This window comes from Nicotiana tabacum, chromosome 13, assembly GCF_000715075.1.
Source record: "Nicotiana tabacum cultivar K326 chromosome 13, ASM71507v2, whole genome shotgun sequence".
Taxonomy (NCBI): domain Eukaryota; kingdom Viridiplantae; phylum Streptophyta; class Magnoliopsida; order Solanales; family Solanaceae; genus Nicotiana; species Nicotiana tabacum.
In genome coordinates this window covers 46,788,997-46,808,241 of record NC_134092.1, presented here as the reverse complement: position 1 = coordinate 46,808,241, position 19,245 = coordinate 46,788,997, and the positions used below count along the sequence as shown (strand labels likewise).

The window sequence follows — 19,245 nt, the reverse complement described above, 5'->3', positions numbered from 1 at the left end:
TTTTATACTGGTTCAGTACCAATGAGGTGCTTACATCCAGTTTCCCTTGGGTCACAAGGGACTTCATAGATCTTTGATAATAGGTTACAATGATGATGGTTTTGGTTTGCTCACCATCAACAACATTCAGTGATAATTGCTTTTGTAAAGTTGACACAACTCTCTTTTTGAGTTTTATCACCTCCTATCTTTTATGACACTTGTAGACTCAAGAATACAGTATTTGTACTAAGAACTAGAAAGGTTTAGAATCAGTTTGTGTAGTTGCGCATCTATTCTTGAATACACGCCAGTCTTCTTATAGACAGATTTGAGAGCAGTTGTCTATTGTTCTGATCGATGCACGTACTATTTTTTTGATACTTGATTCATGACCCATGATTTGTTTTCTTCAACAAGGATGGGCTGGATTTAATAATCCAGGAAGTGTTCCTAAGTCGAGATCTAGGGAGTTGCTTCCATTCTCTATGCTTTGTCGAAGAAGAGAGAGAGAGAGTAGTTGATGGGCTGGATTAGTTTTATCCAGGGAGTGCTTTTCCTGCTCCATGCCTTATTCGATAGAGGAGCATCACTTCAAGTTGTCTCCCATTACATTTTGTTCCCTTTCTATTTTAAATCTTCCTTCATACAAAATCTGTTATTTTATATTTGCAGGTGAGTCACATGTAAGGCAATGGTCGAAGATACATAAACATGGAGTGGATCTTCATTCCTTTTTGGCATTGCTTGCTTCACCTGAAAATTTAAATTACAACATTAGTCAAGACTTCTTTATAGATATTGGATCATTATTAAAATTCTACACTTAACAATCTCCCTCTTTTTGATGATGACAATAAGCTAAAAAGAGTTTGACTAATTTATGGATACTTCCCTATTCTTTTCAAGCTTGCTCCCCCTGGCTTTAAGCTGATTTTAATTTGATTTGAATCTGCATCTGCACTTATTTTTAAGTGTGCCTCCCCTGTCTTTAAGTTGGTTGTTGATGAATCTGTAACTTTTTTGTAACACACTTGTTTGTAGTTGTAGTTCACCTGCATACCTGCAACTCTTTATACACATTTGTTTGTAGTTGTAGTTCACCTGTTCACCTGCATAAACTCTTTCTTTCTCCCCCTTTGACATCAATCAACAAAAAAGAGAAAAAAAACTACTTGAAGTAATAGTACTAGATAAGATAATAGTACTAGTTAAGCAAGCATAAAATTTATACAACTAAGCAGTTTTAGTGAGCATAGTCGACTAATGCTCATACCAGACACATCCAAAAAGAAAATAAAAAGAAAAAGGATTCACTTTAGTGCAGAAGTTTTCATAAGAGGCGTCAATGTCTTTGGTGACTTTGGTTAGCTTCTCATAAATATCCTGCATGACCCTGATCCCTTGCCTCCTTATGGCTTGAAGAGTGATCCTAAGTTTGGCCACATCTGCCGCGGTTTCCTTGGTTACTTCTCTGATCTTGTCTACTTGTTCCTGCAAAGAGGTTAGTAAGTCTTTGATATCTGAAATGTTATGCTGCATCAACATCAGTTGATCTGAAGAAGAGGATTTGATGGCTTCGGATTTTATTCCTCCACTGTTCTGAGTAAGAGTGGCTTCTGATGCTTTGTCCTTTTTAAGACAGGTTCCCTCAATTAAAGTATACCCCATCATGGCAAAGGCAGTTTTGTCATAGGTGCTGGAGATAATTTTTGGAACATAGATAGATAGATCCACTTTCATGATTTTCAGAATGTGAGAAACTAGTAGACCATAAGGCAGGCTGCTCGCAGAAGAGGAAACGTCCCTGATACTTTCAAGCATGTATTGGCGTATCCAGACAAACCAGTTTATAGTTTTACCATTTACCAAATAATACAGGATAAATAGATCTCTGAGAGACAAAGTACTGAGTGAACCAGTACGGGGTAGCAAAGTGGTTGCGATAATGTGGGCTAGAACACGATGTTCAAACATCATGTTCTTAGGACCTATATTAGGGGAGTTGTCAGACAGAACACTTTTGGCCTCATCAAACGATACTTCAAAATTATCTGGCCAGGAACATTGCACAAAGAAGTTATATCCAACAAACTTTCTGGCAAAGATTTTTTCAAATTGATAAGAATCAAGGATAATGCGAGTTCCTAAGACCATGGTTTCTAGATCTTCTTTATCACTCACAAAAAGATTTGCATAAAATATGCGCACAGGTTCTTCATAGATCATATCACCAACAGTAGTAAATAGGGAGACAAGTTTTTGAGTTTCAAAAATAGACATAACATCACAGTGAGAGATTTGCATAGATTTTAAACTCACAGTGCGACCAAATGCAATTGACTTTCCTTTGAAGGCGACAAATCTAGCCTTTTCTTCAGGACCATAGAAAAGCATTTTGTCTTCAGGACCAAACACAATATTTTTAGTTTTTACCTTTTTCTGAGACGTTTGTTTGGGGATAGATTCGATTGGTCGTTTTCCTGCCCTCTTTTGAGATATGAGTATTTCTTCTTTGGAGCCACTTGATTCTTCCTCAGTGAGTGAGTTTTCTGTGCTTTTGAAGGATTCGATATTAACAGGATCATTTTTGATTTTCTTGAATCGATGGCTTCTTCTTGGTAAGGAAGAGGAGGGAGAGGGCTTTGCTTTGGCCATAAGTAAGAGAAAGACACAGAGAGAGAGTTTTGGTTTCTTGAGAGAGTGGAAAATATACTCGAGAGAGGAGGAGTTAAAAGAAGGACGCCTCGATTCTGGAGAGACATATGAAAAGCAACCAAAGAAAGTTTTCTGCAAAACTGTACCGTCAGTTCAAATAGGAGTAAAGAATAATTAAGTGCTAAGACATTAACCAAAGTTATGAGGGAATTGTGCAAATGCCAATTTTGTTCAGAAGTAAGCTAAATCTTTCTTCAGGCAAAGGTTTTGTAAAAATATCCGCTAAGTGATTTTCAGTATTAACTAATTCTAACACAATATCACCTTTAGCAACATGATCACGTATAAAATGATGCTTGATCTCAATATGCTTAGCCCTAGAATGATACACAGAGTTTTTGACATACAAATTGCACTAGTATTGTCACACATGATCGGAACAGAGTTAAGATGTAAATCATAATCTAACAGTTGATGCATGATCCATAGTACTTGTGTACAGCAGTTGCCTACTGCCAAATATTCAGCTTCTGTGGTGGATAAGGCCACACAGCTTTATTTCTTGCTGTGCCAGGATACAAGGGATTTTTCAAGTAATTGACATGTTCCACTTGTGCTTTTTCTATCAAGTTTATCTCCTGCAAAGTCTGCAACTGAAAAATATTTGAGATTAAAAATTTTCAGACTTTCATACCATAATCCATAGTCAACCATTCCTATTAAATATTTGATAATACGTTTAACAGCAGTCAAATGAGTCTCTTTAGGAGATGACTGATATCTAGCACATTTTCAAACACTAAACATGATATCTGGTCGACTAGCAGTAAGATAGAGTAATGAGCCAATCTCATGAACACTCTTAACATTTTTATCTTCATCCAAAGTAGTCGACGGACTCATAGGTGTTCCTATGGCTTTTGCATTTGACATACCATACTTTTTGATGAGTTTTTTCGTATATTTTGTTTGACTAATGAAGATTCTTTTCTATGTTTGCTTGATTTGAAGTCCAAGGAAGAAGGTTAATTCTCCCATCAAACTCATTTCAAATTCTCCTTTCATGATATTTGAGAAATTCTTGCACAAAATAATGTTAGTACTACCGAAGATAATATCATCTACATAAATTTGTACAATTAGGTTGCCTAGAGATGATCGTTTGATAAAAAGAGTAGTATCAATATTACCTCTGTCGAATCCATATTTAATTAGGAAAAGGCTTAACCTTTCATACCAGGCTCTAGGAGCTTGCTTTAAGCCATATAAAACTTTGGATAATTTGTAGACATGATTGGGAAAGAATTCATTTACAAATCCTGGAGGTTGCTTAACGAAAACCTCTTCAGAAATAAATCTATTTAAGAAGACACTTTTCACATCCATCTGAAATAGTTTGAAACATTTGTGAACAGCATAAGCTAATAGAATACGAATGGATTCTAACCTAGCAACAGGGGCGAAAGTCTCCTCATAATCAATCCCTTCTTGTTGTGAGTAACCTTAAGCAACTAGTCTCGCTTTATTTCGCACGACTTGTCTGGATTCGTTCAACTTATTTCTGAATACCCATTTTGTTCCAATAATGGATGCATTTGTGTCCTAAAAATGAGTTTCCATACTTTGTTGTTCTCAAATTGATCAAGGTCTTCCTTCATTGCAATTATCCATCTTTTTTCACCAAGTGCTTCGTCCACCCTTTTTGGTTCAAGTTGGGATATGAGGGCAATATTTGACGTCTGCTTTAGAGATCTTCTAGTCTTCATCCCTTCCTGAGGGTCCCCAATGATATACTTATGGGGATATCCAGGTTTGCTTTTCCATTCATTTGGGATGACTAATTCTGATTCCTTTTCAGCAAAGTAAGTTGGACCGATCAAAGTGTACTCCTGATTTTCTGTCAGGGGCATAGTCGACTAATCTTGCTAATCAGTCACTTCTTCAGAGGCAATTCCACTTGTATCGATAGACTTTGGCACTATGGAAATGTTTTCATTTTCAGGAAGATGATCATTCTTTTAATGAGGGCTAGTATCCACAAAAACAACATGTATAGATTCTTCAATGGATAAAATACGCTTATTGAAAGCTCTATATGCTCTACTGGAAGGAGAGTATCCGAGAAAAATACCTTCATCGCTTTTGGGATCGAACTTACCAAGATTATCTTTTTCGCTGTTGTGAATAAAACACTTACACCCGAAGGGGTGGAAATAACTGATGTTGGGTCTTTTTCCTCTCCATAGTTCATATGGAGTCTTCTTGAGTATTGGTCGAATAAGGCATCTATTTATGATATGACATGATGTACTTACCGCTTCTACCCAGAAGCGGCGTGGGAGAGAATTTTCCAAAATTTTGGTTCTCACCATATCTTGTAAAGTTCTATTTTTACGTTCTACTACTCCATTTTGTTGTGGTGATCTTGGGGAGGAGAAATTGTGAGAGATCCCTTGATCATTGCAGATGTTCTAAAAAGCCTTTCTTTCGAACTCTCCTCCATGGTCACTTCTTATAGAGGAAATGTAGTAACCTTTTTCACGTTGTATTTTCTTGCAAAAGACTTCAAAGTTTTGTAGAACTTCATCTTTATGGCTCAGAAAAATAACCTAGGTGAATCTAGAAAAATCATGTACTATAACAAAGGCATACGTTTTACCACATATGCTAGCAGTTCTAGTAGGTCCAAAGAGATCCATATGCAATAATTGAAGAGGTTTTGAAGTGGAGACAATGTTTTTGAATTTAAAAGAGGATTTGGTTTGTTTTCCTAGTTGACATGCATCACAAATTTGATCTTTTGAAAAATCTAGTTTTGGAGACCGATGATAAGATCATTTGTAGAAAGATTATGAATAGTATGCATGCTAGCATAACCAAGTTTTCTATGCCATACCCAGGGGTCATCAAGAATGGAAGATAGACAAATCTGATTACTAGAGTTTTTCAGGTTACTGATAGTATAAACATTTTTGTCCCTATTTCCAGAGAGAATAACTTTACCCGATTCATCTTTAATAAACCAACCATGTTTTTTGAACCGAACCTCAAAGTCATTATCATATAGTTGACTAATGCTGAGAAGATTGTACCCAAGTTCTTCAACCAGATACACTTCATCTACATCACATGTTAAGCTGAGAGGAACTTTTCCAACGCCAATTACATTTCCTTTTTATTTGTCTCCAAATGTCACTGTTCCTCCATCTAGTCTGGTGATAATTTTGAATAATTATTTGTTACCAATCATATGTCTGGAACACGCGCTGTCAAGATACCATTTTTCTTTTTGATTCTTCTTGCGGTGTTCCTGCAAAACAAATTTACTTGTTTTTAGGTACCCAAGCCTGCTTGGGTCCTGAATGGTTAGACTTCTGAGAGTTAGATTGACTAATGGATTTAGGTCGCCAAACTCATCTCCTGCTGTCTTTGATCCTGCAACGATAAAAAGTGTGACCAGGTTTTCCACAGTAAAAACACAATGAATGTTTTTGATTTTTAGACTCCCTTTCTGCTCTGATTTCGTTCCTGGACTGGTTAGTATTGTGATCATTTTTACCACAATAAGAGCATCCATGAGAGTTTTTAGTTCTAATCAAAGATGTATGAGGAACAATCTGATTTGATTTGACAGAGCTATGACTTGTGGATTTTAGTAATCCATTCAGTTAAAGTTTAAGTTTATTAACTTCGTCTTGAAGCATGTCACGCTCAATTTCACATACTTCCAACTTTAGGGCCCAATCTTTCTTTTCTCTTTGGATTTTTCTGAGTTCTCCTAAAACTTTTTCGATATATGTAAGGGAAATATCCACAAATTCTTGAAGTTCATAACAGTTGGGACACGAAGGAAGATGTACCTCACTGGTTCCTTCGTCTGCCATAAGACAGAGTTCGCCAGAGTCTTCTTCCTTAACTGCTTTGTTTTCTGCCATGAGCTCAGGCTCATCTGAGTCTTTATTGCTATCTTCTTTTATGACCATGAAATACATATTTGCAATTTTTTCATGGTCAGATTCTTCTTCATCGCTCCAGGCTCCAAAGGACTTCTTCTTTTGAAAGTTCCTGCTTAGTTTTTTTTTCAGTTCTCGACAATCAGCTTAAATGTGTCTGTATTTTTCATATTCATAGCATCTTCCATCATTTTCATTGCTCGCCCTTCCTTTTCTGAAGTTTGATCTACCTCTTCTGCTATATCTGTTTTTCCTCATCATGCTTGTGACAACTTGGGAGAGCATGGCTATATTTTCATCATGTTCTTCCTCCTCTTCTTCATTTTCTGATTCAGCAACAGTTGCTTTAAAGGCAACCATTTTCTTCTTTTCTTGTTGAATTTTTCTGTCCAAGTGAGTTTTCTCAAAGGCAATTAGATCACTTCTAAGTTCATCATAGCACATTTTGTCAAGGTCCTGACATTCTAGAGCAATAACTTTGGGCTGCCAAATTGTGGGTAGACTTCTAAGGATTTTTCTGACCTGTTCTCCACTTTTGATTGGTCTACCAAGAGACTTTAGATCTCCAAGGATTTTGCTGAACCTGAAGAATATTTCCTCCACTGATTCTCCATCTTTCATTTGGAATAGTTCATAGTTACGAACTAGAAGATTGATCCTTGTTTCTTTTATCTTGTTGGTTCCTTCATATGTTACTTCCAATTTATCCCACATTTTTTTGGCAGTTTCACAGCTCGAAATCATTTCATACTCTTCTCCACTGATAGCATTGTACATAAGATTTTTTGCTTTGGCATTCACAGTTATGACAGCAGCCTGTTCATCAGTGTAGTCATCTAAATCAAGTGGGTCAGTTGATACTATGACTTGACCATCCTCATCACTATTTGACGAAACTGAAAAATTTCCTTTTTGATCACACTCCAAACTTTGATGTCATATGACATAGTGTATGTTTCTATCCGAACTTTAGTGAGAGAAGTGTTGCCCGTTGAAATATGGAGGTCGTACCTGAGAGGTTCCCTCTTGGAATAGTGTACCGATGACTGTGTTTGATCCCATGATCTTTTTCACACTAGCTGTTAAGAAAGGTTTGTGAGCCTTGCTCTGATACCAATTGAAATAACAAGAGGGGGGTTGAATTGTTGTCGATTAAAACTTTGTTGACTTAATTTGAGTTTAGTCGAGTAGATTCTGCACAGTGAATAGATAAAGAGAAGTAAACCAAACAAACTGAAGGATAAAGGGACACAACAATATTAGACTGGTTCAGTACCGATGAGGTACTTACATCCAATTTTTCTTGGGTCACAAGGGACTTCTTAGATCTTTGATAATAGGTTACAATGATGATGGTTTTGGTTTGCTCACCATCAACAACATCCAGTGATAATTGCTTTTGTAAAGATGACACAACTCTCTTTTTGAGTTTTATATCCTCCTATCTTTTATGGCACTTGTAGACTCAAGAATACAGTATTTGTACTAAGAACTAGAAAGGTTTAGAATTAGTTTGTGTAGTTGCGCAGCTATCCTTGAATACACGCCAGTCTTCTTATAGACAGATTTGACAGCAGTTGTCCATTGTTCTGATCGGTGCACGCACTTATTTTTTGATACCTGATTCATGACCCATGCTTTGTTTTCTTCAACAAGGATATGTTGGATTTAATAATCCAGGAAGTGTTCCTAAGTCGAGATCTAGGGAGTTGCTTCCATTCTCCATGCTTTGTTGAAGAAGAGAGAAAGAGAGGAGTTGATGGGCTGGATTAGTTTTATCCAGGGAGTGCTTTTCGTGCTCCATGCCTTATTGGGTAGAGGAGCATCACTTCAAGTTTTCTCCCATTACATTTTGTTCCCTTTCTCTTTTAAATCTTCCTTCATACAAAATCTGTTGTTTTGTATTTGCAGGTGAGTCACATGTAAGGCAATGGTTCAAGATATATAAACATGGAGTGGATCTTCATTCCTTTTTGGCAATGCTTGCTTCACCTGAAAATATAAATTACAACATTAGTCAAGACTTCTTTATAGATATTGGATCATTATTAAAATTTTACACTTAACAACTTAAGCAGATATATTTGAAAAACATTCATAACCAAAAATTTGAAGAAAGTTGTAATTAGGAGGTACATGAAAAAGCTTTTCCAATGAAGAAAGTCCTTTCAAAATAAGAGTAGGCAATTTTGTTGACGGTATAAACAACATAAAAAACAGCATCAACCGAAAATTGAGATGGTAAGTGAGCATCAGTAAGGATACTATGCGCTATATCGATTTTGGAGGTTTTGACCAATATTGTCCCTTATCTTTGAGGGTAGGTCTATTTTGGTCTCTCAAATATAACCCTGAGCATATTTAGTCCCTTAAGTATGCTAAAGTGGAGCACCTTTAGTCTCACTGATACAATATATTCAAAAACTAACGGTGTTACCCAACTCTGATTCATAAAGCAAATCATCTGCTCTAAAGCAAAATGTTTCCTCTTATTTTATTGGACAACGCAAATTATCACTTTAATTCCTCATTTTTAGATAATGTCTTCTAAAATTTTGATCTTGAATATATCCCATTCTGTGCGAGTTTTCAATGAGAAAATGACATTGTATAACCGCTGTAAAAATAGAAAAAAAAAAAAAATATATATATATATATATATATATATATATATTCCTTTTTAATTTTTTTTTGTATGTTAATATATAAAAAATATACCAACTTTATATACTTATTCCGCTACCAGATGTAAATAGTTTTTGGCACGGGCTAAAAATGATAATACAACCTGGTTATTCGTTTGCTTCAATAATATGCCTAGAAGTGATCCTGACAGCTCTATTTTTTTCAAATTTTATCTTTTCTTTTTGGAAAAATCAACCGAAATTTTTAAATGTATATATATATACAAAACAATTTACAAAGTTTATATATTTTTTCGGCTATTATTTTAACAGCGGTTATACAGTGTCATTTTCTCATTGAAAACTGGCACAGAATGGGATATATTCAAGATCAAAATTTTAGAAGGCATTATCTAAAAATGAGGAATTAAAGTGATAATTTGTGTTATCTAATAAAATGAGAGAAAATATTTTGCTTTAGAGCAGAAGATTTGCTTTATGAATCAGAGTTGGGTAACACCGTTAGTTTTTGAATATATTGTGTCAGTGAGACTAAAGGTGCTCCACTTTAGCATATTTAAGGGACTAAATATGCTCAGGGTTATATTTGAGGGATCAAAATAGAACTACCCTCAAAGATAAGGGACAATATTGGTCAAAACCTGTGTCAGTGAGACTAAAGATGCTCCACTTTAGCATACTTAAGGGACTAAATATGCTCAGGGTTATATTTGAGGGACCAAAATAGACCTACCCTCAAAGATAAGGGACAATATTGGTCAAAACCTCTGTCAGTGAGACTAAAGATGCTCCACTTTAGCATACTTAAGGGACTAAATATGCTCAGGGTTATATTTGAGGGACCAAAATAGACCTACCCTCAAAGATAATGGGTATATACAAGGATAAATATATCATATAAGTATAGAGTCCTTCACATATATGGGATAATTACAAATATTGCTATGAGATAAATCCTTAGAGTCCTAATAGTAAGATGCAAAAAACGTTGCAATGCCTTTATAGAATTTTTTCAAATAACTGTTACACAGTGAGATTATTACAAGTATAAATGAAAATTGGCTCCCTGGTTATTTCATAAACACAGTTTATATGTAATCCCTTTCTATTCCAGGTTTTCAACCATTTGGAGGAATGGTGGCCTGGATCAATGAATTGTAGTTATATATCCATACATGAAGCTTATCTAAATTCAAAATTATACTGGCCTATGGGATCGAGATGCTGTACAATTTCTTCAAATCCAATAACCGAATCAGCAGCCCTTGTGCAGAGAAGCAAGGAAAATTTTTCTGAAAACGATATTCATGTAATCACGTATTTCTGCATTTATAATGAATTGATTTTGGTTTCACTTTGTATCCAACTCCCTTAAATAATCTCATCTACAAATAGCTTCCACGGATAGCTTCTTTGAAGTATTTGGACACGGATCTCCTCCAAAAACTTTAGGCACAACATTTACTGAACAAGATTGCCGTCCAATGCAATTCTGTGATATCCCATTAGAAAGTTAGCAAAAGTAAGCTAAACATAGGAACATTTATCATGAACACCTTTAACTGACTAGCAAACAGAATACATGTTAAAACTGAGGCTAAAGCTAAATCTTGCGTTTAGACACGAAGCAAAATAAAGAACTTAGAATCAGGAAACCAGGTAATTGCAGTCATCACTCAGCACTTTGTTCTCAGAAAACTTTGAAGTACTTAATGTAAAAACAATGACACACCTTCTCAAATGCATCATATGACTTGTGAGCATGGCAGGTACCCTCGCGGAAGTTTCCACAAGTTCCTTGTGGCACTCCGTAACTAGCAAACTGTATTTTTGAGATTTTCTTCCCATCTGGACACCACAAGTGAGCTTTCCGACGCACATTACCAGATTTTCCAGAGCTCACCATTCGCCAGTTTTTTAGAGTTGGCTGTCCATCAACAATATCAGCACAAACACTGGCAGTTGCTCTTCTAACCAAAGAAATTCTGGTTGGAACACCACCCCATTCTTCAAAAACTACCAACAGATTTCCACTTGGTTTCAACCATGATCTTGGGACATGATACCTAAAATCATCAGTTTCACAATTCATTTGCTTTCAGACAACAAGCTCAAGTTATGGTACACTATTTTCCAAAGCTTCTTGTGTTCTTCTCTTCAGATTGCACCTTGAGGAAGTAGGCTAATTTTCTCTATGGTCAACCTTGTTAGCTTTTAAAAGCATGTTTGATTCTATTGAATATGACGCATAAATGCATCCCCTCAACTAACAAAGTAGGAAAATCGGTGTAGTCCATAATCCAACCCAAAATTTGCTGGAAATAATATAAATCCCTTACCATCTTTGAGAAGGCTGTCCACAGTTTGTCTGACATTTCTTTTCAGTGTAATCTCCAGCATAATTGCATTCCCCACAGTGGCCCTTTGCTATGTATCCAGGCCAGTGGCGGCCTACACCTTCACCATTGACCCATATTTGACCTTTTCCCATACTTACCATGTCTAGCGCCACTGGATCATTTCCTTCAGGTGCATCAAATGTAGCCTGGAAAATCTTTGGTATATTAACTGTGCTATTTTATTCGTAAAACTGATAAACCATATCCAATGGTGTACGTTTAATGTGATCAAAAATTGTATCATAATGTTGACATTTACATTAGGAATTTACCTTGTACCAAGTGAGGGGCTGCCTTTGAGCCAAAAGTGAACCTTCAACCCATTCAACAGAGGAACCTCCACTTGAGGTATGAAAACTTAATGATTCACCTTTTAGACCAACCTGCAGATAAAAAACCATAGATGTTTTACACCTCCATTCTCTTGGTTTCTCCCACATTCTAATAGCTCTTCGAGAAAAAGGAAAAAAAAAACTAGAAAAGAAAATAAATTTTGTCCTAGATGGGAGTGGATCCTAGTATCTACAGTTGTCTATTCAAAGAAACTTAAACGCGAAATTTCTTGTTCTCTTGGAAGACTCTGGCATTTAGATTTAGACAAAACACTTGGTAGAAAAGAGGGAGAGTTATTAGGGAAGAAACCTTGTAAGACCATCTTTGTATTGTCAAGTCTCTTGTCCCCTCATTGAGACCACTCAATGTAACTGGACCAAGAACTCCAGTATTCCATGTCTCAAAGTGCAAACCAACATTCTGAAATGCATTTACTAGCATAAATACCATGAAAGTTGAAAGAGAATATAGAAACATGATGTAGAACTAACCGGGAGACCAACAGCAACACTGAGCAAAGAAATCTTGTTAATACCGGCTCTTAGTTTCACATTGCCACTATATGTCAGTTTTGGATTATCTAATCCCCCATAAACAGTTCCTACCACAAGGTAAAGCCAAATAGAAGCGAAATGGAGATAAGAACGGACAATTAGACGTATTAATCAATCCCTATTCCCAAATAGAGTGCAGGTCTCACTACCTGATTGTTGGCCATTGATGAAGACATGCATAGCATGGCCAGCAGACATAACAGTGAGAAAAGGGTCCTTTCCATTCTTTAGAAATCCTTCATCAGACCCTACGTTTACACTGGGGCAAGTAACCAAAAGATTATAAAAAATATTGAATCTACCAAGTAAACATAAAAATCTTTTGAAAGAAGCAAGGAGATGAAGGTACCCACTCTGTCATGTACCACAGATAGTCTGAGGAATCTCTAGTAATATTTATTTGCTCCAGTAGTCCATTGGCTGAAAGCGTGTCGCTTTCTTCAGCAGATGGAGTTTCTTCATTGTATGACTGCCAAGATAAGCTGCCAATTACAGGTGCCATCATCATCTGTGAGCTTTGGGAGCTAATCTGCAGCAGTTGCAAGAAGATGTTAGAAACTCTGCTCCTGAACGTCATATGTATTTTAACAAATGTTTTTATATTTTTTTTTTAAAGAAAATATTAGTATATCTTACTCAAGAAAACACAAAGAATTATCAGAATGACGTCTTTCCATATTAACAACCAAAATCAGAACTAGTAAAGATAGATTCAGTAAGTGCCATTGGTATTTGGCCATAAAAGAGAGGAAAAGAAAAACAATACTAATTTTTTTTCCTGGGTGCAAAGAAGGGTTTCTCTCATTACCCTAGCGGTGTTGTAAACAGCAGTTTTGCAATCAGGAAGAATGCTGATGGACCATGGAGGCAGGTCATACTGGATATTCTGAAAGGTGACTTTAACTGAATATTTAGTGTCATAGTTGGATAGGAACGCAGAACAATCCCCGGATTTTGATCTAAAGACATGAGCCTGTTGTTGGATATAAAAAAATGTAAATCATTGTTAGATGAAAATTAAGATGATAATTCCACTAGAAGGCTAAAGATTCTATATCAGAATGACCTCTTGATTCTTTCCAAGCCAATTGACTGTGGGATATGAGGAAACTAAAGCTGGTTCAGATAGCTTGATAGCTTTATGCAAATCCCTCAAGTGCCCATACTTTGGTTCATTCAACAGCCCTATTACATCAATAGAATAAATCACCTTTCCATTATTTTACTTTTGTTTATGCAGATGTGCAAATGTGTGTAAATTTGAGAAAACACAGTTATATGGCTTGCTTTATTTTCCATACCATATTCATCTAGCGGAGCATCGTAATCATAGCTAGTGGCAATGAAAAGTGCTGAAGTTGTCCTACCAAAATTTGTTCCCCCATGGTACTGCATATACATGAAAAAAGATATTTTAATTAAGAAAAAAATTTATCTTTTATAAGTCCTCTAGTTAACAATTTCACTTAAACAAAAACAAATAACTAACCATGTAGTAATTGAAGAATGAGCCATTGTTCTGAATAAACCTTGCAACTGAAAAAGCCAAATCTTCAGCTGGTCTACGAGGAACTGGACCACCGAATTTCGTATACCTGAACAAGTAGAATAGAAAGTTGACTGACATTAAACTAATGATAAGGAACGTGAACTGAGGTAGTATGGGCTGTTGGAAAGACTAACAACTCTAAACCAAGAGTATGCATCACTTGTTTTCTGTCTGCAGCAGAAAGGAATACTCGTAGTCGTAGGTTCAGATCTCATAGAAGAGAAGGCTGTCAACTAGTTAGAGAGAACATTTTGCAACTTCACCTCTATGGGCAAAAGTACTATAGATACATGGCAAAGGCATCTGGAATATTTGAATAGTTATCCTGTATAGGAGCAGTCTGTTGAAAGTATTGTTTCCTTTTGAGAACTGACTCATGAGTCAAATTGTACATATTGCTATACATGGTTAAATAAAAATAAACAAAATATTTTTAAACTCTTGGAAATTACCAGGCAGTCCAGACTTCTGTCCACATTTTAGGTTTGTAGGGCTTATTAGGACTGAAATCTTCGCAGTAGAAGCCATTGCAAGTATCAATCTGCAGCAGAATCAACAACTGTAAGTTGTGGGGACAAATTAAATGACCAAAAAATCTTGACACAAGTCTTAAGAATTCTAGGTTTTAGTTTCAGAAATTGAGAAATTCGTCATCGGACATGTAGAGGTGATCTAAGTCAAATGGCAATTGCCCCTAGGGTAGAGGGCAGGCTAATTATCGACTATGAGGATATTGTGGAATAAGCAAGTGGAGATAAATAAATGTCGACTAAGAATTGCTTACCACAGGATCAGGGGCATCCTCTTGCTTACACATGATCCATGGGACTCCAATGTCTAAACTCACAGCCATTTCAGCTGCCCATTTTGTATAAGCTTTACCAGGACTACCAACTTCCCACTCAATTGGTCCATACTCATTTTCTATCTGCAGTATTACTTTTCAAGGTTTCCTTAAACATAATACTCTACTAAATCAAAAAATTAAGTAAAGACAATAAATGAGCATATTTTCAAACCTGTGCCAAAATAATTGGTCCACCTTGAGGTTCAAACAAATTTTCTGACTTCATCATGTTGACAATTCTTTGAACAAATCCTTGCATTGCTAACTGCAACATAGTCAATCAGTAAACATAACAACAATTTAGGAACCGAACATATTATCCCATTTGGATTAACTGATGAAGAAATCCAAAGTCATAAATCTAACCTTGAAAGGGTGATTGTCTGCTCTAAACTCCATACCAGGTACATATTTTAACCAAACAGGAAATCCCCTGCATAAATAAAGATTGTAAAACCTGAAAAAAACTGGAATATAAAGTCCATTTGCTTTCTACTAACTTTTATTTGAATTACCCAAAATTCCATTCTCCACAAATGTAAGGCCCAATGCGGAGATTAATATAGAGGCCTGCTTGTTGTACCAATTTGATAAATTTAACCAGATCATACCTCCCCTCAAATTTAAACTGTAAACAGAATACAGTTAAAAAGAAGAAGGAAAAAAAAAAGTCAATTTATCTTTTTCTTGATATTAATAGCAAAATCTTACGATGAATATTAAAGCATTACTTTTCCTGGAGAGAGTTCATGCCCATTCCAGAATACATAAGTCTCTATAATATCTAAGCCTCCATCTTTAGCCTTTTGAATAAGATCAGGCCACATCTGCAAAAATGACAACCTTCAGAAAAATTCTTACAGCCACATAGCATTAACGTAAACATATATTACAGAAAAAAGAAGACGACCATTTGTCAGAAACCATTCTCAAATCACAAAACATTAAAGGAACAAAATTTACAATAAAACAAGGTATATCCATTTGTCAAAATGGCCATGAAAATATTATAAATGATACAACAGCATTTTTGCATAATTACCTCGGGAGTGCTTCTTGGGTAATGAATTGAACCAGAAATAAGAATCCTTCTTTTCCCATTGATGATTATAGCTCTGTCATCATATGAAACAGTGGCTCTAACAGAGGAGCAAAACAATGAAAAGAAAAACAAAGACAGCAGCAGTAACACACTGATACTCTGCATTTTCCAAATTTAACCCCTGTACCAAAATGAATTTCTCAATAGAAAAATCGATCCTTTTTACGTTCAGTAACTTGGCTTTATTGGCTTCAACATAGAGGGAAAAATTAGAAGGAAAAAAAGAAGGAAAAAACAGGAGCTGGCTAAGGAATGGCACAACATACAATGAGTGAAAGAGAGGAAGAGAAAAAAAAGAAGAAGAGAATCACTCTTCTGTATGTATGCTCTTCTCTCTATTGCTACTTTTGAGAACTAAAAAAATGAGAAGATACTTATACAAGAATATTTTAACACTGAACTAGTTTATATGTATGTAACTGTTAAATGTACATAGGTTTTGAAGGTGTTTGGGTTAGGAGGGAAGCGAGGAAGGGAAGCTTCAACTGCCTTATAAAATTATCAAAAGATTGAAAATGGGGCCCACCTTCCTAAAATGGGGATCACAGTTTGTTTATTTATTTGATATAGAAACTTCCTTCAAGAATAAAATATTCTAGCAATGATATACTCCTACTAAGATAGGCATAGCATGCCCCGGTTATCTTTGTAGTACTTTTTTTACAAATACCCCTCATTTCACTCACTTGTCATCTTTCATTTTCGGGAGTCAAACGGTATAAATTTTGACCAATATTTTAACAAATATTTTTTCATAATATTAATATGAGAAAATTATAAATTATAGTACTTTTCGTATAGTATCCAAATATCTAAATTTTAATTTTAAAATTTTAAGAAAATCTAATTTAATTTAGCTTAAAAAATTAGTTAAATTGACTCTCGAAAAGCGAAACGTGATAAGTAAAAGTAAACGGATGGAGTAAAACAGAAAAATAAAAGAAAATTTTTTATGCAAAAATGGGTTTTCTTAGAAAGAAAAGTAGTTATAAATATAAAAAAGTGAAATATTAATTAGAATATTTTGAGATTGAAGTTTAAGCATCATATATGTTTTTACCAACAAGAGGTATATTTAGTCCCCCTTTAAAAAAGTTCAATTTAAATTATATATATTGATAGTATATAATTTTGTACACTATGCGGTTAAATTGACTACAATAACATGTAACTCCTCCGTATAAAAAGCGTGATCCTATAACCAAGAAATAGAGTAAAGAATATATTTTAATAAGTTAACTTACTCTAATAATATAAAAATATTTACCAGTACATAATTTAAACTCTTAACTAAAAAGTTAATAATAAATTTTCTCAAAGTCTAACAACGCCTTGGGACGCAAAGGAGACGTTCAACTGGCAACTAAGACACTCTTCAGTCTTCCACCGATGTGGCATAGCTTTGAGCTTTACAAAATTTAATTATAATATGCTCTTAATTACTAGAAAAGAAGATTTGCCTAGAAGAATGCTCTCATGTATGAAATCATTCGTATTTAATCCAAAATTTAATCATAGTTTTGTTGTTGTAAGCTACAATTTCTTTTACTTTTAAACAGCGAAAAAATTTATGCAAACATTTAAGGAAAAATAGAAAGTGATGAAGGCCTTCACATGATTTTTATCACACAATATAATTTCATGTTTTCTCAACTATAGTTTCCCTAAGATTTACTAGTAATGTAATTTACGACCATCCGAAGTCGAATTATTCAGCATTTAGGAGCATGAAGAACATATTAGTCTACGATTTTTGATAAATAAGGATAAAAGATTTTGTTCGTAAAGGATGGAGAAAGACTCATATCCTATTAGATGCAAAGGAATTGGTACTGATATTACAGGGACATAATTAATCACCTTGATATGTGCAAAACGTATATGAAAATATTGGTCACCTTAGGTACAACCGAGATTATTTACCCGTAAAATAGTACAGTTAAATTTGTAACATGATTTATAGACATGTGAATTAACTTGATCCAAAAATATGAAATAAACGAGAATGAAATCAAGAATGTAAAAATAACTTAAAGAAATATAAGCATGCTAGTATGATGAGCTTCTCTGGAAGCAGTAGTATGAATAATCTTAAGAACAAATGAAAGCAAGTAATTTATAATTTGAGAGCAGAATATAGACTTTGTATATATTTTTTGTGTCCTACAATGGATACTAATTCTCTTATTTATAGCTATATTTAAGGAGACAAGATCCCCAAATCAAGCTCCTCTTGAATGAGAATAAAATCGTCATTGATGGCTGTATAACGGTTGGCTATAAATGCAGATATTCTCTGTAATGGCTGCTCATTGAATATTATCCGATATCAATTCTTCAAATCTTTGTTATTGGTTATCCTGTCTTCGGAATTCACCCAGCATCGGTTACATGCTTACAATCGGTACCGACTATTTGCTGACTCACATCTTACCTGTCTTCAGCTCCACGTATCACCTCCTCATTCCTATAATATTAGAGCACACAATGAACGTGAGGATGTGTTCCAACGTGATGATTCAACCAGCAAAACCCGCAATGAAGGAGATAAAACAACTCTAGTTCGCGAAAGTCAAAATTCTCGACATGTAAGGAATCAAACTCCTGATGATGCGGATGATCAATACGTTGTTAAAACGGTCAAAATTTTGAGAGAGCAACAAAAAAAATTATGGATCACCTCTCAAGACACGATTAGGTGATGACAGAGTTGAAACAGGCATTATCGGGTACTTCTAATAATGCTAATGGAAGAGCTCAGATTCCTCCTAGCGTCTCTGCAAATCAAACAGTTCAAAGAACCGATAACGACGCTCCAAGGAAGGGGTTTGGTTTTAACAAGTCAGGAGGTATTGGTAGTGGATTTGGAACGTCAACAACACAAACGATCCTTTCAAAATAGAGGACATGAGAATCATGAGAGAAATTAATGAACGAATAGACTAGAATGCAAAGTAATTCCATGCTCGGATAGATCAGATCCCAGGAGCGCCGTCGATGTTAAAGGGACAGGGATTCCAAAAAGTATACGCAGTTGCCATTAGGCCAAGTACAGCTCCAGAATTGATTCCCAAAAAGTTAAAAATGCCAGATATTTCAAAGTATGATGGAACTTCAAATCCACAGGAAAATGTCACGACCTGCACTACAGCTATAAAGGAAAATGACTTGGCCCAACACAAGATCGAAATTGTTTTGTTAAAGAAGTTTGGCGAAATTCTGATGA

At 35.3% G+C, this 19,245-nt stretch overlaps 1 protein-coding gene across 1 annotated transcript; it reads right to left on the bottom strand.

The window, feature by feature from the left end:
* Window positions 1-10,207: 10,207 nt before the first annotated feature.
* Window positions 10,208-16,458, bottom strand: LOC107766569 (beta-galactosidase-like). The gene is made up of 19 exons (XM_016585372.2): window positions 15,960-16,458; window positions 15,649-15,744; window positions 15,433-15,545; window positions 15,284-15,350; window positions 15,090-15,182; window positions 14,855-14,998; window positions 14,523-14,611; window positions 14,011-14,116; window positions 13,823-13,910; window positions 13,588-13,706; window positions 13,330-13,494; window positions 12,875-13,050; window positions 12,671-12,780; window positions 12,459-12,568; window positions 12,277-12,387; window positions 11,907-12,017; window positions 11,575-11,780; window positions 10,968-11,301; window positions 10,208-10,727 (listed from the first exon to the last, which is right to left on the bottom strand). Exons 1-19 carry the CDS (start codon window positions 16,122-16,124, stop codon window positions 10,617-10,619), a joined length of 2,514 nt encoding a protein of 837 aa, XP_016440858.2. The 5' UTR covers window positions 16,125-16,458; the 3' UTR covers window positions 10,208-10,616.
* Between the last annotated feature and the right edge of the window lie 2,787 nt (window positions 16,459-19,245).

Coding starts and splice junctions, on each gene's coding strand:
- LOC107766569 (XM_016585372.2), bottom strand. CDS start 16,124: ATGCAGAGTATCAGTGTGTTACTGCTGCTGTCTTTGTTTTTCTTTTCA. Junction 15,351..15,432: donor TGTGGAGAATGGAATTTTGG/GTAATTCAAATA, acceptor TTATTTATGCAG/GGGATTTCCTGTTTGGTTAA. Junction 11,302..11,574: donor GGACAGCCTTCTCAAAGATG/GTAAGGGATTTA, acceptor TGATGATTTTAG/GTATCATGTCCCAAGATCAT.